Source organism: Nothobranchius furzeri, chromosome 11 (genome assembly GCF_043380555.1).
Source record: "Nothobranchius furzeri strain GRZ-AD chromosome 11, NfurGRZ-RIMD1, whole genome shotgun sequence".
NCBI classification, from domain to species: Eukaryota; Metazoa; Chordata; class Actinopteri; order Cyprinodontiformes; family Nothobranchiidae; genus Nothobranchius; species Nothobranchius furzeri.
The window spans coordinates 43,110,950-43,136,809 of NC_091751.1; the positions used below are offsets into that span (position 1 = coordinate 43,110,950).

The following is a 25,860-nucleotide window of genomic DNA, read 5'->3' on the forward strand; positions in this document are numbered from 1 at the left end:
CTCCAAAAACAGAGGCATAACCCCCCAGGGAGAGTTTCAAAAGAGCAGTGAAATCTCCCCAATTTTTGCTCAGCAGGTAAGGAAGCCCAGTTAAGAACGCACACCTGTGCACACCGCTGGCCATGCAGCTCTGAACCAGAGCAGAAGTGCACACGCAGGCGGAGAGCGTCTACACCCGACACACTCATTACTGCAGAGTTGCACGCTCATTAGCAAACAACAGAGGAATGATAAAAAACAGACCCTTCTGCATCAGAGGAATGCAAATGAACAAGGCAGAAAACCCGAGAAGATGGACGTACAAACATCTACTCGCTTTATTCCTCCAACTCACAAACAGTGGCTGTTTATGCACCACTTTCCAGCTTCCTCTGAGAACCTGTCAAAACTTGACAAATTTAACAAATGCAAAAATAAAAACAGCAAAGATGTGGATAGAGAAGATAGCAAACCTCCATCTCCCTCTCCTCCGTCTACACGCCCTCTCTCCATTCCCACCTGTGCTGCTTTCTTGGCTGCCTGACGGGCCGGCTACAGTGAGAATATTGAATGAAAGGCCTCTTCTAACCAGTCAGTCAGTAAAGTCACCTAGGGAAAGGGGATTTTGGTAGAGGGGGGAGCAGCCTGGCTTCAGGCTTTGATCCCCGGATGTTATGACAGAGCCTCGGGCTGCAAAATCTGGAGAGCCTCTTCCAGGGGCCTACTTCCACTTTCATGGCATCCTCTCTGCAGCATCTCCCTTATTTCAAACGGTAAATATATAGCATGTCTAACAGATATATCTGTGTGTGCTTTCCCAGGGTTTATACACACTTGTGATTAATAGTCTACGTTATATGTGAGTCAACTTCTTGCAACAATCCTGGAGGGTTATTGTTGGCTCTGAGCAAATGTATTTAGTCTGATTTACCTGAGCTGGGTCCACATCGTTGAGCATCACTATGGATGTGCAGTGGTAGTCCAACACCAGTCTCCAGAAGTCCTTCACCGTGTTTGGCAGCGGGTGTTGGGTCACAATGAACGCAGAGGGTTGCTTGTAACTCTGGAGGAGAAAGGAAAAAGCAGAACAAAAAAAAAAGATGTGAATTATGACTCAGTCCCAGTACTCACAATTCCCCCCCACAGTTGCGTGTTCCCATCCAGTGGTACAAGTGTGCAGCGTGCCACAAGTGCATCCCCTTTTGCACCCTTGATTCGCACTACACCTGCATCTGTGCAGACTGGTGAACAGTGTTACCTAAAACCCGTTGCTGTGTGGGAATTTTGAGAAAAAGGCGAAGAAATTACTCAAATGTGTTTTCCAAAAAAACGTATTATCAAGTTTAAGTATGGACATATTGACTCTTTTACAATTGTGTTCGTATAGGATCACAATCAAAGGTTTCTCTGTTGAAAAGATGCATTAAAATGGTAAAAATGGCCTGTATTGGATCTTCTGGAGTCCAAGAACCCCCCCAAGGAGCATTACAACACAGTCAATCACATTCTCACCCTGGTGGTGATGAGCTACAACATAGCCACAGCTGCCCTGGGGCTCACTGACAAGAGGCGAGGCCCAAGGACACAACAGCAGAAGTCTCTGTCCTGGAATCGATCCTACAACCTTCAGATCATTGGACAACCCACCCCCACTCCTGAGCTTCTGCTGCCCCTTTACACGTCTGTTAAAGATGATTGTTGACTGTACCGGTACTTTTGGACCCAACATGACAGCAGTTTAATCACTTGTTTCAACATCATTTCAAGCAGCAAATTAGCACAAACAGCGACCAGCATCCCCATTTAGGAAGTCGCTGTTGATGACGTGATGCTCACGGTCCCAATTCTGAAGTTTTTTTTGCTCACTTGTTTCCTACGCACTGGAAGCCTTACAGGCAACTCCACCAAGTGCACTCCTTGGAAAATCGTAGGCTGCAGTGTGAGTATCGGGCCTTTTTCTAAACTAGATACTTTCCTTTGACCCATCCCTAATGGAGTTTTCATATCTATGGAGATTACATTGGTGCAATGCACTTTTAAGGAGATTGTGGCTCCATTAGGCGACAAAGGCAGTGATGTACCTGAAAGGTCAGTGACCAATTCCTGGCAGGAGCCAAGAGATTCATCAGTGAACACATTCCCGGTCAAGGTGTTCTTTGTTGCCATTTTCATTATCCAAGTGAGGTTGTGTGCAGCAATTCTGTGCAATCAGTAGAGAGCAGCCAAGAGAATCAGTGAGAGAAAAAACTGATTTCTGATTCTTGGGCAGTTCTGAACTTCAGAGTTTTTCTGCTCTGGACTCATCTCAGAGAATGATAATCAATAAAATACTTTGTTTTTCTTTAGAAAATGTAGGCTAATTAGAATTTTATTTTGAATTGGGGTACATTTTTTTTCCATTTCAGATGTTATAATTGTTGCTTGGCAATGGTGTATTCATGAACCAAGAAAAATCAGTCAGAACTACCTTAACCCTTCATGGCAAAGATTCAACAAAGTCCTGGAAACATTCCTCAGAGATCTTGGTCCATATTGACATGATAGCATCAAGCAGTTGCTGCTGATTTGTCGGCTGTACATCCATGGTGCAAATCTCCTGTTCCACCACATCCCAAAGAAGCTTCATTGGATTGAGATCTGCTGACTGTGGAGGCCATTTGAGCACAGTGAACTCATCATGTTCAAGAGTCCAGTCTGAGATTATTTGAGCTTTATGACATGGAGCATTATCCTGCTGGAAGTAGCCATCAGACGATGGGTACACTGTATTTGTATTGGTATAGTACCTTCTTAAGGTTCTACAATCCTCCAAGGTGCTTCACAACACAACCAGTCGTTCACCCATTCACATGCCGGTGGGGATGAGCTACGATGTAGCTACAGCTGCCCTGGGGTGCAATTAAAGGATGGACATGGTCAGCAACAATACTCAGGTAGGTTGTGGTGACGCAACGATGATCAATCAGTACTAAGGGGCCCAAAGTATGCCAAGAAAATGTCCCCCACACCTGTCTCAAGGCTCAACGTGTTGTGCGTTCAGAGATGCTCTTCTGCATAACCTTGGCTGCAACAAGAGGTTATTTGAGTTACTGTTGCCTTTCTATCAGCTCAAACCTGTCTGGCCATTCTCCTCGGACCTCTGGCATCAACAAGGGATTTTCGCCCACAGAACTCGCTGCTCACTGGATGTTTTCCCTTTTTCGGACCATTCTCTGTAATCCCCTAGGGATGGTTGTGCATGACAATACCATAAGATCAGCAGTTTCTGAAAAACTCAGACCAGCCTGTCTGGCATCAACGCCCATACCACGTTCAAAGTCACCTTTCTGTCCCATTCTGAAGCTCGGTTTGAGCTGCAGCGGATCGTCTTGACCATGTCAACATGCCTAAATGCACTGAGTTGCCACCATGTGGTTGGCTGATTAGTCATTTGCATTAAGTAGTTGGACAGGCGTATATATATATATATATATATATATATATATATATATATATATATATATATATATGTATATGTATGTATATATATTGTATATATATATATATGTACATATATATATATATACATATATATACATACATACATATGTATATATGTATATATACATACATATATGTATAAAGTGTTTGACAGTCACACTACAATGGGTTTATTGTTATTTATAGGATCTTGTTTACCTGCGTAATCACTCCCTCACTGTGCAGAACATCATTACTAACTGCCAAATACAAAACGGGAGCTTTTACATCAGTGACTAGTGATTGACAGGAAACAACATGTGGGAACGTCTCATTTTACTTCCCAAAACTTAAGTTGATGCATTCAGCCCAAATGGTCTGATTGGTGTGCTTGACTCTTACGTCCATGAGTGCGGCGTTGATGTAGTTGGAGCTCTCCCCATCGATGGTGATCAGAAATGGGAGGCAGCGGTCTGGTGGCAGGACATCCATGCAGCGGTTCTTCTCGTGGTTGCGAGGTAGCAGGGCGATGCTGCAATCCTCCACCCGCAGCGTGGGAGTCACCATATTTAGAGTCTGTCGGGTCGGAGCAGAACACATGCTGTCATATCGAAACAGGGAGGTAGGCGCTGGTGTCTAATTATCTCCCACTATGGTAATTAACAATGCAATTCTTTAATCAGCTACATTAGCGATCGCGCTGACTCCCCTGATGTTACTGTGATGAAACTTCAGGGAATGATGCGACTCCAGCAACACTCTTTGCCCCAGTGGGGTGGTGGTGCTACATATTAATGCACAAGATTATGTTTGCTCCTGATTGGCCCAGAAGGGGGCTATGCCATTCATCAGGAGAGCAACAGGCACTAACATGCATTAGAGAGGTTTGACTTAATAAGCTTTTGCACACACTGTTTACATATTTTATCACATTAAGATATCTGCTCACCCTGAACTCCTCCTTAATGGGACTGGAGTTGGTCTGCGGGTCCAGGCGGTTCATGTCGTAGTAGACGGAGCGGAGCTGGCTGGCGGGGATGGTGGTGTCGCCGCAAAGACAGGCCTCCAGAATGGCATCGTGGATAAAGACATACTGCTCCTGAAAAAAACAGCATCCTCATTGCGAATCTGTCAGACATCTTTTACTTCTCAACATTAAAAATAAAAACACATTCCACCATCAGCAGAGAAAAGACGAAACAAGAAGATTTCCATGACCTTTTCCTGTCTTCGCCGTGCTTTCTTTTTACCCCTTTGGCCTTTTTTTATGACTAATATTTGTCATTGTCTATGCTCAAAGGTTATGTTACATATTGTTGCATTTTTCTTGATTCAAAACTGATTTAATGTGTAAAAATATCTGCCATGTCATTGTAATGATATTTGTAAAGAATTTTCTGATTATCCTTTAAGCTTTTCCTGTTTTCTTTAAGAATCTGATCCAACCTGAGCATCCCGATTAGGTCAGTAAGTGTGGCAATAATCAGGTCATAAACAGACTCGTGCTTGAAAATGATCAAAAACATCATCAAATAGATCAAAGTGAAGAATCAAAACCCATTTCCTCCTCCTCAAGTCAATCAGTCAAGCGTTGGAGATGCTGACACAGATTGAAGCTTGATGCAAATCTATTCTGAAGTGACATTTTCAGCTGACACTTCCTTGTCACTTTGTACCAAAATCTGTACACACAGGGGTCACTGATTTACAGATGCAAACAGAAACATGTTCTGCCATTTGTTTTTTGTTTGGCACAGATTGAACCAAGTCTGAGGTCTGCAGGGTCAGGAGGTCGGCTGTCTTTCGGTCTACAGGATGATGGATCTCATCTGAGCTTGTAAACAATAAACAACAAAGCAGTACATTTTTATGCACGGGCTTTTGGAGAGTTGGTTTGTGCTCCATGAGCTGAGGAGCCGCGCCAACGAGCCTGAACACCTGCGAGGGAAACCACGCATACACACACACAAACACACTCTGAAGGTCACTGAACTTCAGGAAAATGACTCAATGTTTGGTCTCCAGTTGTTCAAATCCCCCATTCGGACGTCAGCGATGAAACATTTGTCCATTAAGTCCAATGATGCTTGTGATTTAAAAAGAATTACGGGCAAATGATGCGTTCAGCAACACCGCAGACATCTCCAGATGGCCGCGTTCAGGAAATGTCGTCAGGTTGTCCTCACCAGAACAAAGCTGGAATACGAGCCAGGAATGTTTTCAGTCAGCGATATGAACTAAATCCTTCCTGTTCCAAGCCTCAAGTCCTGTTACTGCTGCTCATGCTGCCAAACACTTGTGCGACGCACCTTTGGGGGAATAGTTCTGTGCACAGTTTAATAAATGTATTTGGTAAAGAATGGCCATTAAAAGTAGAAAAGAAGGTGGGAATGATGACTTAGCATGTAATAAAAGTTGCAGTCCTGTTTTCATCATTTAAAGGTAAAAATACAATTGTTCTCAAACCAGTTTGAAAAATGTGGCTCCCAGTGAAAATTTATATTATGTTGCATTTTAGACGATAATGGGAGGAATCCATTCTGCATACGACTCCATCCACAATCTGCCCTCCCCAGTCTGGTTCTGCTGGAGACACAGAGAGAGCAGAGTCGCCGTACCTCGGTCTGGACCATGTTGACCCTCCGCGAGCGCAGCTCCCTCACGCAGTTGTAAATGTCCACCACGCCTTCCCTCTCCGCCATGTCCAGCATGATGTCAATGACGATGAAGCAGCCCGTCCGACCGGCTCCAGCGCTGCAGGCAAACACACACACATGCACCAGATTTATTACTGATGCAAACAAATCAAAATAGAAGATTTTAGGCTCCATCTTATGCATTTTAAACTTTTAATATTTACAATTTTTTTAGGTGCAACATGTAAGGATGAAGTAAGATTGACATCATGTGGTCAAATTTAGGTACTGCAGTACATTTTTAAAACACACAAGTTACGTTGTCACTCTTGTATGAGTTTCATGGCTGTTACCAGCTACGGCTCGGCACCAGAGGATGCTAGATGACAAGTGAAGACAAGTCGTACACGGTAAGTTGACACGTAAGTAAGTACACGCGTTTAATTTTACTGTAATATTGAGTTGTCATTGCTAAAGTACCTTGACATATTTTTTTGAGCTGACTATTTTTTCTAATTTACTGTTAGCATTGTTAGCTCAGGATCAAGTCCAGCTCCAAGTAGAGAATGCTGCTGTTGTGTCCTTGGTCAAGGCACTTAACCCACATTGCCTGCTGGTGGTGGTCGGAGGGACCGGTGGCGCCTATGGTGGCAGCTGCGCCTCTGTCAGTGCTCCCCAGGGCAGCTGTAGCTACATTATTCATTACCACCAGGGAATGAATGTATGTGTGAATGGGTGAATGACTGATTGTGTTGTAAAGTGCCTTGGGGGGTTCAAGGACTCTAGAAGGTGCTTATTTGCTATTAATTGAAAAGTACCTTGAGATATTTTCAGAGCTGACTCTTTGCTTCTAATTCACCTTTAGCATTGTTAGCTCAACGTTAGCCTTCTTTACCCGATATTAGAGTAAAACAAAAGGATGCCATGGCTTCTTAGAGGTACACGAAATAACTTCTGGGTCGCTCCTGTTACGGGCTTAGGGTCTATACTAAATGCTGCTTGCATTTAGCCGGCCAATGTCAAACTACAAATGCCGACCGCGCAGCATTAGCTTGCACAAGGTCGTCAACCCTGAGGGCTCACAGATTTTAAACAATGACTACGTCCCTCTTTGGCTATTTTGCAGGGAGAAAAAATAACAACGTCCCAGCTGGCTGAGAATGAATTCTGTTTTAATGCAACTTTCCTTTCAACATGATTGAGACATTAGACTGTTTTGATTATTTCACTGTGGAATTCGTACATATTTTACCCTTAATTATTTATTTCCTGAATCTAATTCAGGAAAAATTGGAAATAAAATAGAAAGGATCTGTGATACTTAAAAAAAAATCCAACTTCTGACAAGCTGACAAGTCAGAAATATGATTCGGTATAATACCAGCCTCCCAGTGATGAGTGGGTCAGAAGCAAAGATAAAGAGGAGTTCACCACTCTGAGCATGACAAAAAAGAAAACGCCAACAATTTTCTCAAAGTGAAACTTTAAGGAACTCAGGAAACATCCTCTATGCTACTAAAATGTCAATACAAAGTTGGGTGAATCCACAGAAATCTTTACACGCTCGGGACTAAACTGAAAACCAATACTGAACGGTTCTGATCTTCAGGACCTAAGGCAACACAGAGGAAGAAAAAAAAACCTGGCATGATTTTGTTGTGGGAATCACTGCATGGGCTCAGCAACACTTTAGAAAATCTATGTCAGCGAGAACTGTTTGTTGCTGCATCCACAAATGTGGGTAAAGAAGAAGAAACTCCAGAAATACTGCATCCTCCTTTGGTGCTGAGCTGAGGGGAAACAGGTTGAGGCAAAATAGAAATATGCTATCTGGTCTGACAAGTCGGAATTTGATATTCTGTTTTGAAATCATGAATGCTGTTTCCTCCAATTAAAGAGGCATGGAAACATCTGGTTCTGCACAGTTCTAAGGCCGGCATAGGAAGTGATATTAATGTTTAGTGATGTAAATGGGTCTTTATGGGATTTTCAGGGAGCTAAACACAGAAAACATCTGAGAACATGGAGGCATTGATCTGCTGAGCAACATCATGTGAGAATAAAACCTACAGCAACTCATATCATGGTCAACATGCTGGTCTATATACCCATCATCAACTACTTACATCCAGTTTCTCTAGATGGTGTTGCACCCTTAGAGCTAACTCCATCCATCCATCCATCCATCCATCCATCCACCCATCCATCCACCCATCAGTCCATCCATCCATCCATCCATCCATCCACCCACCCATCCACCCACCCACCCATCCATCCAACCATCCATTCATCCATCAATCTATCATCCAACCAACCATCCATCAGTCCATAAATCCACCCACCCACCCATCCATCCATCCATCCATCAATCTATCATCCATCCATCCATCCATCCATCTATTCACTCATCCAACCATCCTTACATCCATCCATCATCCAGCCATTCATTCATCCATCCATCCATCCATTCACTCATTCAACCATCCATCTATCCATCCATCCATCCTCCAACTATTCACTCATCCATCCATCCATCCTTACATCCATCTATCATCCAACCAACAATGCATCAATCCATCCTTACATCCATCTATCATCCAACCAACCATGCATCCATCCATCCTTACATCCATCCATCATCCAGCCATTCACTCATCCATCCATCCATCCATCCATCCATTCGCTCATTCAACCATCCATCCATCCTCCAACAATTCACTCATCCATCCATCCATCCATCCATCCATCCTTACATCCATCTATCATCCAACCAACCATGCATCAATCCATCCTTACATCCATCTATCATCCAACCAACCATGCATCCATCCATCCTTACATCCATCTATCATCCAACCAACCATGCATCCATCCATCCTTACATCCATCCATCATCCAGCCATTCACTCATCCATCCATCCATCCATTCGCTCATTCAACCATCCATCCATCCACCCACCCATCCACCCACCCATCCATCCAACCATCCATTCATCCATCAATCTATCATCCAACCAACCATCCATCAGTCCATAAATCCACCCACCCACCCATCCATCCATCCATCCATCCATCAATCTATCATCCATCCATCCATCCATCCATCTATTCACTCATCCAACCATCCTTACATCCATCCATCATCCATCCATTCACTCATTCAACCATCCATCTATACATCCATCCATCCTCCAACTATTCACTCATCCATCCATCCATCCTTACATCCATCTATCATCCAACCAACAATGCATCAATCCATCCTTACATCCATCTATCATCCAACCAACCATGCATCCATCCATCCTTACATCCATCCATCATCCAGCCATTCACTCATCCATCCATCCATCCATCCATTCGCTCATTCAACCATCCATCCATCCTCCAACAATTCACTCATCCATCCATCCATCCTTACATCCATCTATCATCCAACCAACCATGCATCAATCCATCCTTACATCCATCTATCATCCAACCAACCATGCATCCATCCATCCTTACATCCATCTATCATCCAACCAACCATGCATCCATCCATCCTTACATCCATCCATCATCCAGCCATTCACTCATCCATCCATCCATCCATTCGCTCATTCAACCATCCATCCATCCACCCACCCATCCATCCACCCATCCATCCAACCATCCATTCATCCATCAATCTATCATCCAACCAACCATCCATCAGTCCATAAATCCACCCACCCACCCATCCATCCATCCATTCATCAATCTATCATCCATCCATCCATCCATCCATCCATCTATTCACTCATCCAACCATCCTTACATCCATCCATCATCCATCCATTCACTCATTCAACCATCCATCTATCCATCAATCCATCCTCCAACTATTCACTCATCCATCCATCCATCCTTACATCCATCTATCATCCAACCAACAATGCATCAATCCATCCTTACATCCATCTATCATCCAACCAACCATGCATCCATCCATCCTTACATCCATCCATCATCCAGCCATTCACTCATCCATCCATCCATCCATCCATTCGCTCATTCAACCATCCATCCATCCTCCAACAATTCACTCATCCATCCATCCATCCATCCATCCATCCATCCTTACATCCATCTATCATCCAACCAACCATGCATCAATCCATCCTTACATCCATCTATCATCCAACCAACCATGCATCCATCCATCCTTACATCCATCTATCATCCAACCAACCATGCATCCATCCATCCTTACATCCATCCATCATCCAGCCATTCACTCATCCATCCATCCATCCATTCGCTCATTCAACCATCCATCCATCCATCCATCCATCCACTCATTCAACCATCCATCCATCCTCCCAACAATTCACTCATCCATCCATCCATCCATTCACTCATTCAACAATCCATCTATCCTTATATCCATCTATCTTTGCATTCATCCATCTTTGCATCCATTCAACCATCCATCCATCCAATCCATCCTTCCATGCATTCATCCATCCATCTTTGCATTCATGCATGCATGCATCATCCAAGCATTCACTCACTCACTCACTCACTCACTCACTCACTCACTCACTCACTCACTCACTCACTCACTCACTCACTCACTCACTCACTCATCCATCTATCTATATTTGCATCCATCCATCCATTCACTCATCCAACCAACAATTCATCCTGGATTCAATTGAGCTGTCTGTCTCTGTAAGAAACCCTTGAATGAGCAGGTTTGAACATGATAAAACGGACAGCTATTGCCAGAAGACAGAGAGCTCTTGCACACAAACCTGCAGTGAACCACCATCGGACCAGCATTGGTCAGAGTTTTGGACTTGACCCTCCTAATGAACCCCAGCAGACCCGAAGCGTGGTAGGGCACACCGTGGTCCGGCCAGCCGGTGAAGTGAAACTGTCGAATCTCTCGGATCTCATGAGCTCCCCTCTGAGGAAAAGAGTAATCACGTTAAACACACAGAGCAGGAGAGAAGAGAGAAGGAAAACAGAGAGGCGAGATGCTGGTGTGTGTGTGTGTGTGTGGGGGGGGGGGGGGGGTCCCTCTAAAGCAAATACAAAGAGGAATGAAAGGCAAACATAAACTTCATGGACATGGTAGAAGGATGTATAAGTAAAGTTTCCATCATCTAACAGCAAACATCAGAATCACGGGGATTTACTCCTTCAACGTCTCTAACACACGTTTGCCATTCCAAGTTTTCAAGATTCCATGAAGGAACGTGAAACACGTTTCCTGCAGGAGTCGGAACTTCAATGCACTTTCTGGTAGCTTGAAAATCTGGATTAAAATAAGTCACAGCATGCTGCAACTCTTCAGTGTAACGGCAGCCCAAATGAATGTTTGTTCTTTAACATTAATTAACCAACTCTCGAAAGCAGAGCTAATTATTAGGAAGGATTCCCACCGGATAACCTTTCATTCCAAAGAAACAGTGTTGAGGGATTGAGAGCGACTGTGAACCATGCTAAAGTGCTCTGGCTTTTACGTAAATAAAAGATGTTTGTGTGGATTTTTACCATAAAGCTTATTAATAAGGATGTTCAAGTTCTTTTGAAGACTGCCAGAATAGTTTCTGTGAGTTTGTTTTCTACTCATTTATAAAAGTCACCATCCGTGTGACAGAAGAAGAAAATCAAACTATTTACATGTGACTGCTTTTAAATTATAAAGATGAATAAAGGCAAATGAATGAAGGAGGAGGTACGTGAATGCCTTAGAAGTTTCATTTAGAACATTTAGCTGCAAATATTTTCTGTGGCCTTGAAAAATAGTTAATGAAAGTTGATTTAAAAAGTTTTTGACAAGCAGCTGCAGCAAAGGAACTTCACAAAATATTGATCTTTAAAGCACTAAAGCAGCTTTGCAAATACGTTTGACGTCCTCATAACCGCCAAGACGGCTCAATGGTGTGAAAAAAGCTGAGAGTAAAAGGAGAGACAGTATTTCCAGGGTTGTAAAATGTGAAAAACGTCAAAAGGAGACTCTACCTTCTCCACCGCGAAGGTTCTAATGACATATTCTGACAGCAGCTCGGTTTCGATCAGCGTCACCTTGATGTCTCTGTAGATCTCCGAGTCGTCGGGCCAGTACTTGCAGCACTTCACCTGAGGGGCAGAAAACCGGCTGCTTTACAACATTACCTCAAATGGAGACTTAATTCCATTTACATTGAAGTCACACACACACACACACACACACACACACACACACACGCACGCACGCACGCACGCACGCACACACACACACACACACACACACACACACGTTCTGTCGTCATTTTTTTGTCACATAACAAACCTCCAATTTGCCACCTGATATTTCTGTTTGTTTCTAATCAAAATGAGGTTTGCTTTATATTAGCAACGTCTCTCGGTCAAGGATCTGTTGTAAATGGGTATCTGATGTATTCGGGTTCTGTTGCACTTTATTGCTTTTTCATTCTCACATTGGTAATGTGAAAATGAGTCTAAAGGTGGCCTCGTACACAAAGCTGGGAGGGAAGGGAGCCGATTCTGAGGCAATTTCATGTTTTCCACCTTAAACGTTCGACTAAGCGACAGAATACAGATAAAAAAATTGTGCGCTACCACTGGGTGAGAGAGATATAATGACAACCCAGTAATGACATGAAATAATAAACCCTCAGCTGCTTGAAACAGATTTCCCTGCAGAGATCTAAAAACACCCCACTGGAAATATTTCTTGTATTAGGTATGATAAAAGTGCTCCCCCCTCCCTCTCTTGCTCAATTAAACTGTTGATACTAGTGGAGTAAAACTGGGATTGAGATCATGGAGGTAAATCAGAGAAAGATCATTTCTAATGAACGGGACATCGGCCTGCGGTAGATTTAATTTAAATCTAGGCTCTGATTACGAATGAAATGACATTTGGGTTTGTGGAATGACACGAGCAGAGGACGACGTTCTGGTCCCTCTCTCTGACACCCTGGATGACTAATCCCTGATGACAATCACAAATCCACCGTCCGCTTCCAGCTAGATTGAATTAGCCAAAAGCCATTACCTTATTAGAGCACTCTGAGTCAGGCGCCTGGTTAGGTGGTGGTGTTTGAGGTGTGTGTGTGTGTGTGTGTGGGGGGGGGGGGGGGGGGGGGGGGGGGGGGGGGGCTTTAGGCTGAAATGTGTCACACAGATGTTCATTTGTGGGCATGTGCAACTGTGAGAACGTCACTCTTGAACTCATTCACTAATGTGGATAAAGTAAACGGAGAAAAAAGCATCACCTCATCACACACATCAGCACGCCGACTTCCAAAAATCAAATCTCTCATACATCAAAGTGCGCCGCCCGTGTGTGTGTGTGTGCAAGCATCAGGACAGAAGCTGTGTGTGCCTGTCTGAGTGCGTGCCAGGATTTCCCAGAGTGCATCAGCAACTGTGCCGAGCAGATGGCCCACGGTGATATGGCAAAGTGATTTTTATGGGGCCCTCCATAGTCCCTGTGACCAACTGCGCCTATATCGCCCGCCATTGGATAAGGATCATATAACAGATGGTTTGGGAGCCGACGCCCGCAGAGAACGCCATCGCAGCTAAGCAGGTGTGGAGAAGGTGTGGGGCGGGATGGGTCGGGCTCAGCTACAGTAGAGGAAAGGCTTAATGAGGTATCTGGAGATGGGCCCATGAATCGTTATCAGCTCTGGTACATTCAAGCCCTAACAAAGAAACGCACATCATCAAAATCATGTGCACATTCATTTTCAGTATAAATGTGTTTGAATGTCTTAGAGAAAATCCCCTGACTGTCAAAGCATTAAACTGTGTGTTCAATCCTTCATTTCCTCCCAGTTTTAACCTGAGCAGAAGGAGCCGGTGTGTGAGATAAATGGGACAAATCAGAACAAAGGCAAGACTCTGACTTCACCTTAATAGAGAACAAAAGAAGTCAGTTTTATTATCAGTTAGAAGATCATAAAAAGTCCTTATGACTCAATAACAGGCCCCCCTTTTGTCCAAAGAGGACAACATTAGATGTGTCTTTCCCGAGGAGCCCGGTAAGAGCTGGCGGCTTCAGCAGAGTCTAATCTTCTGTTATAGAGCCACTCAGATGAAACAGTAGTCAGCCGCCTGGATGCCTCTCCAGTAATGAAGGCCATCAATCAGCTTCTTCTCACTCCTCACTGATCAGATAGATGGAGAAAGAGCTGGCGGCACACGAGTCCCACGCCTCACTAAGCCAGGATACACTCACGCGCACACACAGAAACATCTGGGCGCTGATGTTCAAAGACATTACAAACATGAAGGATGTCTCGGCTAGCCTCCGGATACAACCACGCTGCCAGTCGACTGAGAATCGGACCTTCTTATCCGAGATCTAGTGGGTCACGTGATTATAATTAATACCCACCCTGCCCACTTCTACCAGGTTGGTCACCATGACGATGGCGGCTGTGTTCTCCTGCCACACCATCTTCCAGAAGTCGATCACCGTCTCCTGCATGGGGCCTGAAAAGAAACAAAAAAATATGTTGTTTTCTAATTCTACGACAATACATTTCATTTCAAGAATGTAAGGTTCATGAAAACAGACACGTCCAGAGGAAAAAAGGCTGTAATTCTCTAAAGTACCAATAGAAGCTTCAACATGTGTGTGTGTGTGTGTGTGTGTGTGTGTGTGTGTGTGTGTGTGTGTGTGTGTGGCACAGTAATTACCACCTCGCCTCATCTGTTCAGCAGCAACCTTTCCACCCAGCCAGACCCAAATGTGTCTGATGAACATCAGACTAAAGAGCAGACGCCCGCTCAAATGCCTCTAATATTTAAAACTTCACACAGCAATAACTGTGGGCTGAAGTTAATTATTAATTTGGTTAGTTTTAATCAAGCGCCACGTGAAAAAGAATTACTTCTGACAAATTAATTAGCGAATGCAAATCTCCGCAACTACAGATTCTCTCGGCCCAAATTACCTGGAGACACGACGAATTATGCAGGCACATACGGAGACGCCGGATCAAACGCGACGGAACAGCCACACGCTCTTCGTGTTTTTGTTGTCACTTATTAAACTCATCAGCAGCCAGTCCCTTAAAACCTGTTTGAATCAGGTCAGGTATGATCAGTTCATTATTAAGTTCAGGCTTTTGTTTTGCATAAAATGATTAGAAAAATAGTCTACTTTAAATCTCGGTGACTGATGGAAAACAGTGACACTGTCAGTGCTTTGTCCTAAGTGTTTATTTCAAAAACGTACTCGTTTTTTTACTTTAGGGAGTATGAAAGGAAGCAATAAGAAAACCACCAATTCCACTAATGGGAGAAATAGTTTGCTCAATATTGCTATATTATTTTAAGTTAGCTTAGCACTGAGGGCAGCAGTAGCTCAGGAGGTAGAGCGGGTTGTCCAGTAATCAGAAGGTTGAAGATTCAATCCCTGCACCTGCCAGAGAATGCTGCTGTTGTGTCCTTGGGCAAGACATCTAACCTAAAGCAGCCTGGTCTCTGTCAGTGTGTCCCAGGGCAGCTGTGGATACTTTGTAGGTTATCTTCACCAGTTTGGATAGGTGCTGTGAAGCGCCTTGGGGGGTTGTCGAACCCTACACAAATACAGGTCATTTAAACACGTAGGTTCGCCTTGGCCAGGCATCCACGTGTGCAGGGATGAGTACTATTGTTCTCACCAGCCGTGGTGATGAGAATGTCTGTTCACACACACAAAATGCTAACCTTGCACTGCAAGATTAATTCTCACGAGATTTGGAGTTTTCCAAACTCTGGACAAATGTGTAGACTCGGGCGGGGCTACCCAGAGAGATCCGGTTAACAAAATGCAAGCTGAGCTTTCCAGTCTTACTGTAGCTTTTGTCTCAAGCTCCTGCAAAATGAGACAGCCCTTGGAGACCTCACCATGTAGTCACCGCTTTAAGATTACTTGTCAAAGTCATTTGTGGGATATGTGGGGTCTTTTTTAAATGTGTAAAGCACTCGGAGTTACATTTTTTTCTATGAAAAGCACTTTTTGATTGATTGATTTTTCGTTGCCCATTTATGACATAACATTTTGCATGGGTTCATATAAAACAAGATATTGTTCTAATGCATTGGTATGACTTTTCAGTAGTACTGCTGTGATTCCAGGACTACTTCCTGTTCCTGTAAACTCAACTTGTTTTGACCTACATAGCCTTACTGTAATTACTAACAACTCTTAGAGGAAGACTGATCTCAATGCCCAATGCAAAACATAAAAAAAGCATCAAATTAGACATTAAAATGGTCAAATCATTTAAAAAGAAATGAATAATTAAGTACATTTGTGAGTACATGTATCTGATTTATGGAGGAATGGCATCTTTCTCTTTCTCATGCCTGCTTCTTGCCATAAAACATTAAACTACAGGGAGCTGGCATGGTTCGGTGAAACAGGGAGATTTTAGATTACGTCGTTCTTTAGATGCAAGTTATTCCTAAACGGCATGTCTGGATCTGGAATCGGTGGGGAAAGTTAAAGCAGCTGTGTCTCTGATTTTCTGTGAGGGTTCATTTCAAGTGTGACTTTATTTGGCTAATTCCATTTAGCAAACTTATTTGCAAAAAACTTAAACTACTTCTTGATTCAGACGACTTTAAGGTTGTTTTAACGAATTTCTGGGCATTCAAATGAGGATTTTCTACAATTTATAATTTGTTAGTGTCACACACTTCTTTGCACAAAAACAAATCATACATTGTAATGCCTCTCTCTTAAGAAAACCAGAAGAGTTTGCAGCGAACCACATTTATTTATTTTATGTGAAAGAATGATTTTCTCACATCCAATTAAGAATTTGGACCAAATCTACTTAATAACTTCCATTTTTGTTCCCTCGGTCCTTCAGCCTTGCATTTGGTGGCATGCCTCACATTTAACTGGAGGACCTCAGTCTTCCATCCAGTCACTTCCAGTCTATCTGATAGCTACCCAACCTGATTGAACCGCCCACTCTGCTGCCTCCTACACGTGTCCCTGAGGGAGGATACACACTGTTGAGAAGTTTGAGAGAGGGAGACTGAGAAGCAGGACAGCTGGTGTGTAGGACTTCACTAACACAATAACACTTGGCATTATATGGTAAACCAACCAATGGAGGCTTCTGCCAAGCTGCTGGCAGCCAATTTATGTTTCTATAAGCATGCTAAAATGGAGAATTGATATGGGCGTGCTGCTGGGTGGAAGTGAACTTGATGGCACTCATGAGGAAGTGAGGATGGATGAGTGGGCAATTTTTAAATTGAAGGGTCTCACAAACCGAAACTTCTTTTGATAAAAAGAAAATATTTTCAGCTAGAAATCTATGAAGAGAAGTAGAACGTGTTTCTCAAGATTATTGTTCTTTGCTCCTCTATGCCATGGTCTGGGTTTCCTCCTGCCATCTGTGTTTTGGTTTTGAGTCTCCTGCTGCAGGTGGGCGTGTCTGGAGGTGGCCAAGCTGTAGACGATCAGCTCATCAGCCGGCCAGGGAGAATTTAAGCTGCTGAGAAACGCCATCACTACGCTGGATGATTACTCTACCTTGGGTACCTTCTAAGCCATCTAGAGATTGAACACTTGAGTATTTTTTAGCTTTGAGCTCTCGTGCTTTTTGAACTTTAGATTTGTGCATTTTTTGATCTTCTGTTACTGTTTTCAGACAAACCCTCCACTTCCATCTCTGACTGGCTGAACTCTGGTGAAACTCATCTCCGCTCGTCTCTCAGTAGCCCACCAATTCTCACCTGGATTCGCACCCTCTCCTTGCTCGGCTCCCTCCACCTCCAACTCAGGGCCCCCCTGTTCCAAGAAACCATCATCGACCCAGACCGCACCAACAACCCCCCCCCCCCCCCCCTCGAGCAATTCCCTCCTACAGACTGCAAGCTCTCTGCAGATTCAATATTCCCTGTTTCCCCTTTTCTCGAGTTGGACCTAACTTACGTCTGTCTGCAGATTCCCGCTCCCGACCCCGTTGAAGATATCAGCTACGTTTTGCTGCTCCCTTGGTTCCTCCTTTTTAATAAATTATTTGTTTACAACCTTCACCACCGCCTCTGAACTGATTCAGTATGTCGTGGGTTAGATACCTACACCACAACATGACACTCTGTTTGTTAGGTTTTATTTCCATTTAGAACAGAGAGTTGTCCCTTCCCCTCTGGCAAGCTGACATGTCTCACTGCCGTTTGTAACAGAGGAACCGCTGGAAAATTTCCATCTCACTAAAAGGATTGGACAACAAAAACGGAAAATGGCAACGACTTGGATTTTAAAATTTGAAACAATTTGTGAGGGGTTTAAGCCTGAAATGATTTTGTTCTGCATGTTGGTCTAGCCACGCTCCATTGGAACCTCTGCAGCCCTGGCCTCTGGTAGCATGCCAATCACAGCGCTCTGTTTGGTTTGGTGGCCCAATCACAGTGCTCTCAGTTTGAGTGGGTTGTTACTGCGACTGAGCAGAACTAAGAAAGGGACGGCTCGTTTTAAACGGCTTTGGCATCAACTCTGGACTATTTAGACTTGGGCGTTTCTTTGACTCATGACCAGATACTTAAGTCCTTTATCTAGAAAAACAATGCATTTGCGTCTTATTTGACGGTGTATGGAGGACTGCCCCGTTGTCTGACATCCGCAGCGGTGAGCATGTCATGTCCAATAGCATTTGGAGACAGTTTGAAAGACAACCGTAGATCCCGACCCACGACTGAGATCAGTCTATGGGTCGTGGCCAGACTGATAGGATGGCTTGGCAGTCTGAGGGTTTTTCTCATTGCTCTGGAATTTCATGCAGCACAGAATGTTGCTGAATGCTGTTAAATGCATGTTCCAAGATAAAACTTTGACTGAAGATGTGAAACTAAAAATACTTCATATGTAGAAGACCGCAACTATAACCACTAGCTGAAGATGGAAAGCAAGAAGAATGTGTTGCTGGAGGTATAGCAAGAAGACCGAACTGAAAGAACAAAATTTAGGAAACAAAGAGCCTATTAAGCTTCCTCTATGGGGTGGCCTGACTCAGATTTGAGGCCCCACGCACATGTAGCCAGATTTGGTAAAACCAAATATCCTCCCTTGTCCATCAAGGAAAGACACTTGGCAACACACAGTCTTGTTTTCAGAAATTAAATACAAATGTGAAGCACATTAATAAGCACGCCAAGCCTGTAGGTGGCAGTAGTTCTTGAAACTACTTTTTAAAATGTTTTTTCTAATTTTTATTCACCCTGTGTCTTATTGATTTTTAGCTGTTATTTTTGGGAATTTTGTTGTATTTCCTTTTTATATTTTATCTGTGTTCGACATGTTTGTATAACGCCTGTTTAATCAACCAACATTTTTAGTGTACAGCGCCTTGTTTGGTTGTAATGCCTTGTGAATGCGCTTTATAAATAAAATTGGATTGGATTGGAAACTGTTGCCGTCTTCGCTGAAAAACATTCCTTGGATGTGGAATAGCTAGGTGGTGGGAAAAGACCGTCCTTATTGCCGTGCCAGTGGTCTTCTACATAGAGAAGTAAATGTGCTTGTAAATTCAGCAGAGTGTAAGAACAGGTCTACGTGGGATTTCAGAGGATTTGTGTCGTAGGTAGTGATGCTGCAAAACTTAAGTCCATGGTTATTTATGTCAATGTGGCAAGGTGGAGAAACAAGGGCCCAGGCGGGATTTGACCCCCAGGTGAGAGTCATACATGCTAACCAGTCAGCCAAAGGGACATCCCCTTGGCCAAGTAGCCAGGGCTCATGATCAATCGGATGACAGTGACAGGACGCTCACACTGTCACATCTTCAAGCAGATGCTGACAATGGAGAATTTTTAAATCTGTTTTGAAGAAGTTTATCTTCACTTCCAGTGGATGACACACCAAACCATAGAAAAAATGTTGTTTTATGGGAAACCTGTTTATAGGGCCTTTGAGATAAGGTGAGGAGCTGCTCCTCTTTATCAAAAAGAGTCATCTGGTGGATCAAGCATCTGATTAGGATGCCTCCTAGTTGCCTCACTCTGGAGGTTTTCCAGGACATCACCTGGCAGATCCAGAATTTGCTGGAAGGGATCTCTTGCTTAGGAGTGCCCAGAGATCCCGCCTGTCCCCAGCAACCTTCACCGCCACCACCAGTGGTATTTCAGAGGGGTTTCTTGCCAACCTTGTCAACCTGGGAGCCTCCATCCAGCAGGGCATGCCCAAAATCCTGCTGCCTTAGCTCCCTCTGCACCATATTGTATAGCATGTTTTTGTAATTGTAAAAATGTGTTGTAAAACAATAAGTTTTAAAGTTTAAACAATAAAAGGACTTTAAAAATGTGCCTCAGAGCAAACACGTCCTGTTGATCCGTTGTCAAGAGCGAAAAGCTCACACGCTCAAAGATTTAGCTACAGGTTATTTTAGAGAAGCTGATTTGAGAGCTCGCTTGAGGAGGATGAGAGGTGCGTCTGTAGCACAGCATGTGTGTGTGTGTGTGTGTGTGTGTATTGTAGTTGGAGAAGTTTGGAGGAGACACTTCAGAGGAGAAGAACAGCAGCAGGAGCTTCACTTCCAGCTGTCAGAGAGCTAATGCTGCTGCAGCTGATGGGGTGTTTTGGGACTAGGCCTCCTCTTCCTCAGAAGCACAGAGTGTGACATCTGTAGAAATCCCACAGCCAGGTACGTCGCAAAACTCCTGATCAACACACACACACACACACACACACACGCACATGCGCATGCACGCACGCACGCACACACACACACACACACGCACGCATGCACGCACGCATGCACGCACGCACACACTTGCACAAACAGGCCATGTTCCTCATCTTTCCCATTAATATTACATGCAGCAGCCTTTAGCATAATGTACACTCACTTATCATTGATTTGCTCTCTCCCTCCTTCCAGCCCCACCCCCTCTACTGGGCTTTGGAATATTAACCTGTAAATAATAAAACCTTAGCGCTCCTGGTGACATTTGCAGCTTGAGAGAGAGAGACCAGAGGGAAGAGCAGAGACGACCGGAGGGGGAAGGAAGGCTCGATGAAATTGAACTCTTTCCCCCGCATCATGAATATTTTCCATATACCACCTGGAGGCTGTGGGGACTTATCAGAGCTGTTTGCACGCCCGTGTCGATGTAATTCACCATCTCCAGCAGGAAGAAGCTCGCGCCTGATCAGTGTTTAAACACGGAAATGGACAGAAGCGAGGCGGTGAGCTGGGAGAGATGTTGTGGACACTCAGGCTGTGAAATCGGTGAGCTGAACTCAGTAACAGAAATTTGTGTTGCTACAGCAGAAAAAAAAAACAAAAAAAGCCGTGGATGAGAGAATGGCCTACATAATGAGGAGCAGAGCCTGGGTGATGAGGCTTTTATGGAGTGACAGCTGTTCTACCTGCCGTTGTCACCTTGACACAGTAAAGAGACTCGCCAGTAAACCCCAGACTAATGAGTGCCATTGTAGTTTACAGCGCAAGAGGACGGGGACAAAGTTATCCCACCTGTCTGCTGTATTAGGCACATCCAAACCACTTCCACCGGCAATTTATGACAGGCAATTTTTAGCTTATCCAGCACTATCGGAGGCCTCGGGATTTTCTGAGCCACTGCTTGGTCCCGGTGGACTGAAAGTGTCACTCAGTGGAAAAAACTTTGCAAAAGGGAGAGAGGAGAGACTACTTCCTCATTTTCTGCGAGTTCGCCAATGCCCAGGTGCTCTTTTCAGGTGCTACCGTGTGCAGTTTGCCTGAGTGAAAGACACAGGTCTGTGTCTGGCTCTCCTATCATCTCTGGCTGCTCTTTGCCTCGGTGTCAGCAGACTGCACCTTCCTTCCTGTCAGTCTGCCGGAGCTGATGATGAATTATAAAAAGGGCCAATCCTCCTAGAGAATACAGATGTCCCCCCCCCCCCCCGCATCTCATTTTTTGTGGACTAAATGGCTCTACATTGTGCAAAGCTTTATCATTCCGACGATGGAAATCGAGGACTTATTATGCAAGCTCAATGAAGAAAAATGAGCTAATTAGCTTGAACGAAAACATGTTTGTCTTCTCGAGCTTTTCATCCTTCTGTTTTGGAAAATATCTTTGACTGTTGATGATCTCTATGTGCATATTTTAGAATGAAACATGGAACGCTATTAATGATTATAGGGATGCTTATGGGAGTCAATAATCCGGCAGGAAGCCTGGTAGAGCTGAACACACACCTAAGACGGAGCCCACAGGTAGGGAGTCGGCACTTGACGGAGGGCTTTGTTTTGAGTGTTTGACCCGGCGGTCAGCACGAGCCGTGGCAGGTGCTTTGCACACAGACCGAGCAGTTGAGCCGCCTGATCGGTGTGCCATCTCTTTTTGAAGTAAGAGCAAACAGAGAGTTGCTTTAATTGAGATGCTGAGGAAGAGAGGCAATGCACTAATAAACAGGTAATTATGCAACTCCCAGCTCCGCTAAAGCAGACTGTGAATCCATTAAGGCCTCTTCGCACAAACGCCTCTCTTTTTCTCTTTCTCTCTCTTCTCCGATGATTTTTTTTGTCTCTAATATCCCTGTGCATGCAGCGGCCCTGTTGAGTGGGAGTGAGACCCTTGATGCAAGATTCATAACAATTAACCATCAATCAGGTTTCACCTCTGGGGTCACTGTAAGTGCTCCTTTCTGTGCAAATCTGCAGGCCAGATTAATACAGTGACAAAATGTGTTTGTACATGTCCGCTAATCCATTTATTTATTCAGCGAGCTCCCAGGCTGCCTGATTAATCGCTCCTGCACCACCGATGGAACGAGAAGAGGAAGAAGATGGAGAGAGAAAGCGTGCTGCCCTGGCTGCTTGCTCAGAAGAGTGTGTTAGCATGTGTGTATCAGCACCCCCCACACATTCACACACCTGACCGAGCATCAAAGAGCAGTTTGCAACAGCGCGTGTAAACAAGAAAGGGGATGTTCATGGAGATATTTGTGAACACCTGCGTGCGTTTGCTCGCAGCAAACAAACACAAGCCTTAAAACTCTCACCACCACCCACACGTTCCGCGCTAAAGAACCTGGGAATTTTTAGAAAGTTTTTTTCTTACCCTGAGTGGCGATGTAGTGATTCGGCCTGTGGTAGCCCTGGAAGCAGAGAAGAAACACAAGCAGATATGAGAGTCATTCGCTCATAAAAACACCAGGTGGTGGGAGGTTATTTGTCGCAGGAAACACATTGTTTTTGATATTGAGTCTGTGGAGGTTCAGGAGGTCGACCCAACCACGCTGACTAATTTCAAACATATGAAATCCATAACAGCTGTTTTTTTTTTACTGTTGCACCCTTAGTGGGATTGTTTAAGAGGTGTGTGATGCACTGGAGGAATACTGCCCTCATGCATGCACAACACACCACTCTCTGCACACAGCACACCTCTGGACTACAGGCAGTCAAAGTGTTGATAATCCCTCAGGTACAGCTAACAGCACTGATCTCCACAATAAGGCCCCCAGTCTCAGGGATTACTCTAATCCCTTCAAGTTTTTATTTGTCCAATTCCTTGTCTTCTCCTCTGAGATATGAAGCAGCAAACAAAAAATTAGGATTTAAAGGCGCTTCTTCATCCCAGGCTTTTCTTGATCCCCCCCCAAACCACCCCTGCCGCTCCGCTTATCTCACTCATATTCAATTTAACCTGGACTGTGATTAACGCTCCTCCAATGAAGGGGGGAAGACACAAAGGATATTTTCCTCATTCTCCCTCTCATCCAGAGGGCTCTTTCAGCCATTCAAGTCTCTTCCATTTTTAATGACTTCTTTATCTCTGGGCCGAGGAGATTTGTTTGCGCTTTCATGTGTGTTCGTTTGAGTGAAGTGGAGGCCCAGAACACCGCGGATTAGACGGGAAAAGCCAGGTGAGTGGAGCTTCTCTTCATGAACGAGCACAGGAGGATAAAATTGTAAATACTGATAAAGGATTTGGTTCCAGGACTATTAAATGTATGGAGATCTTAGCATTTGCACCATTGCTAGTGATCATTTAAATTGTGACTTTCCAGTGAACGTGTGGAGTCAGGTGTCCAAAATGTGCAGCATGAAGTGTTTGTTCCTGTGGGCATGGACTCCCACATGCTTTAACAAATCTAACCCTGTTGATATTCCACTTTTTCACCATATACATGTTTTTATTTTTGCATTAGTAATTTGGAAATAATTTTCCCAGCAAGAATTATTGCACCTAGAGACCTCCAAACCAAAGGGAACACTCCAGACGTAGAGGTATTTTTTTTAGATTAATTTCAATTGAATGTGTAAGAATAATGAAAGACCAAGTTCACTTGATTTTTCAATACGTTTTCAGAGGCCTCCAGTAATGAATGTGAGTGAATCTCTGTAGCAAAAAAGCTCTGGCGCACCTGTTTCAGGACGTAGAGGTGAGCCAGAGCAAAGGGGAGCAGAACACAAGTTTTTTCCTGATATTTGGACATCTCCCTTCTGATTGGCTAACAACAATGTGACTCTACCATTGACTCTGTTTGCTCTGCAACGTTGATGTTTAATTTCCACAAATAACACAAGCCTGGAGGAGTTCTGCTGTGTGGTGGAGGTGCTAATGCTAACAATTAGCTTCTACTAGCTGAGACGCTGCTGTTTCCTGGACGCTAAACCAACAACAACCTTCCCTGTTATGAGTCTAGATGCGTGAGCCCACTAAGTGACAGTGTGACGTAGATCTGGTACAATTTTCTTAACAGAGCGTTTTCCCGTCATTTTTCAATTGGAAGCTGATGCAGGAAATGGGTGAAGGAAATTATTTTCATGTTCTGCCTGTATGTTAACTCAGAATGCCCAGTTATTAAAAAGAAAAGAAAAAGTAAAAAATGGTTTCTCGGTAACCTGCTTTTTAATATTTCCTTATAAACATTCTAACAGTCATAAAGAAATAAAAATCAACCCTTGCTACCCATAGAACCTCCACCTGAGGGCAGTAAAAATGTCTAAAGATGGATATAGAAGGTTTTTGATGAAAGTACTAATCTTGATACTCCATCTGGACACTTTGATGTGAATCTACTAATGCTAATTAGTGCTGCTAATGCTAATGGCTAGCTTCTACTAGTCAACATGTTCTGTTGTTTCCTGGAAGCTAAATTAACAACATCCTTCCTCGTTGTGAGTCAAGATGAGTTACTCACAGGAATTCATAGAAGCGCCATTGGGCGTTTAGCATAACAGTGTCGACGCCATATTGGGTCGGTTCCTCACTCTCCAAACCCAACTGGAGTCAATGCAGAGCGAGTGACTACGCTCGTTTTTTGTGCAGCCTATGGCTGCAGTAACCAACGCACTTCTAAAACAGATCATGTAGGATTACCGTTGACTTTTCTAGCCTACCTGTTGTAATTTTAAATTTACATTTATTTAATTTGAATATGTTTACATTTGAATTAGCATGCAACATCATATGTTGGATTTAGTTAAAAATCATAATAAAATGTGTTTTTTTGGTGGGTAAACGCCTTCTTCAGTAGAAATAAATTTACTGGGGACCCGTCCAAGTTGGCGGCTCGCTACTAAGCAAGCTCCAATAGGCAGCCCCAGTCCACGTCGCGTCTACGTATGATGTCTGTAGGCAGAAGACCGTTCTCATGTTCAGCCTGCATGTGAAACTCTGAGTGATATTTACAAAATAACAAGTAAAAAAAAAAAACATTTTATCTGTGAACTCGACTTTTACATCAACATCAGCTAAACTCTGCAACTGTTACATTTTTTTGTTTGTGCTTGATTTCCTGCAGGTCCTCTGTTCTCCAGATCATCAGTGAGAGTTGGTGTGTCTTGCGGAGTCAAAA

General features: G+C 43.8%; 1 protein-coding gene across 7 annotated transcripts in view; it reads right to left on the minus strand.

Moving 5' to 3' along the window:
* Window positions 1-25,860, minus strand: part of ptprma (protein tyrosine phosphatase receptor type Ma) — a 244,746-nt gene that overhangs the window by 8,160 nt on the left and 210,726 nt on the right. For 6 of the 7 annotated variants that reach the window (XM_070541590.1, XM_054742532.2, XM_070541592.1 and 3 more), the window contains 8 exons: window positions 23,115-23,151; window positions 14,455-14,552; window positions 12,069-12,185; window positions 10,853-11,007; window positions 6,057-6,192; window positions 4,388-4,537; window positions 3,841-4,014; window positions 911-1,042 (listed from right to left, as the gene is read on the minus strand). In XM_070541590.1, the coding sequence (XP_070397691.1) occupies window positions 911-1,042; window positions 3,841-4,014; window positions 4,388-4,537; window positions 6,057-6,192; window positions 10,853-11,007; window positions 12,069-12,185; window positions 14,455-14,552; window positions 23,115-23,151 (999 nt within the window). The remainder of the gene's footprint in view (window positions 1-910; window positions 1,043-3,840; window positions 4,015-4,387; window positions 4,538-6,056; window positions 6,193-10,852; window positions 11,008-12,068; window positions 12,186-14,454; window positions 14,553-23,114; window positions 23,152-25,860) is intronic. The other variant, XM_070541591.1, reaches the window with a different exon arrangement.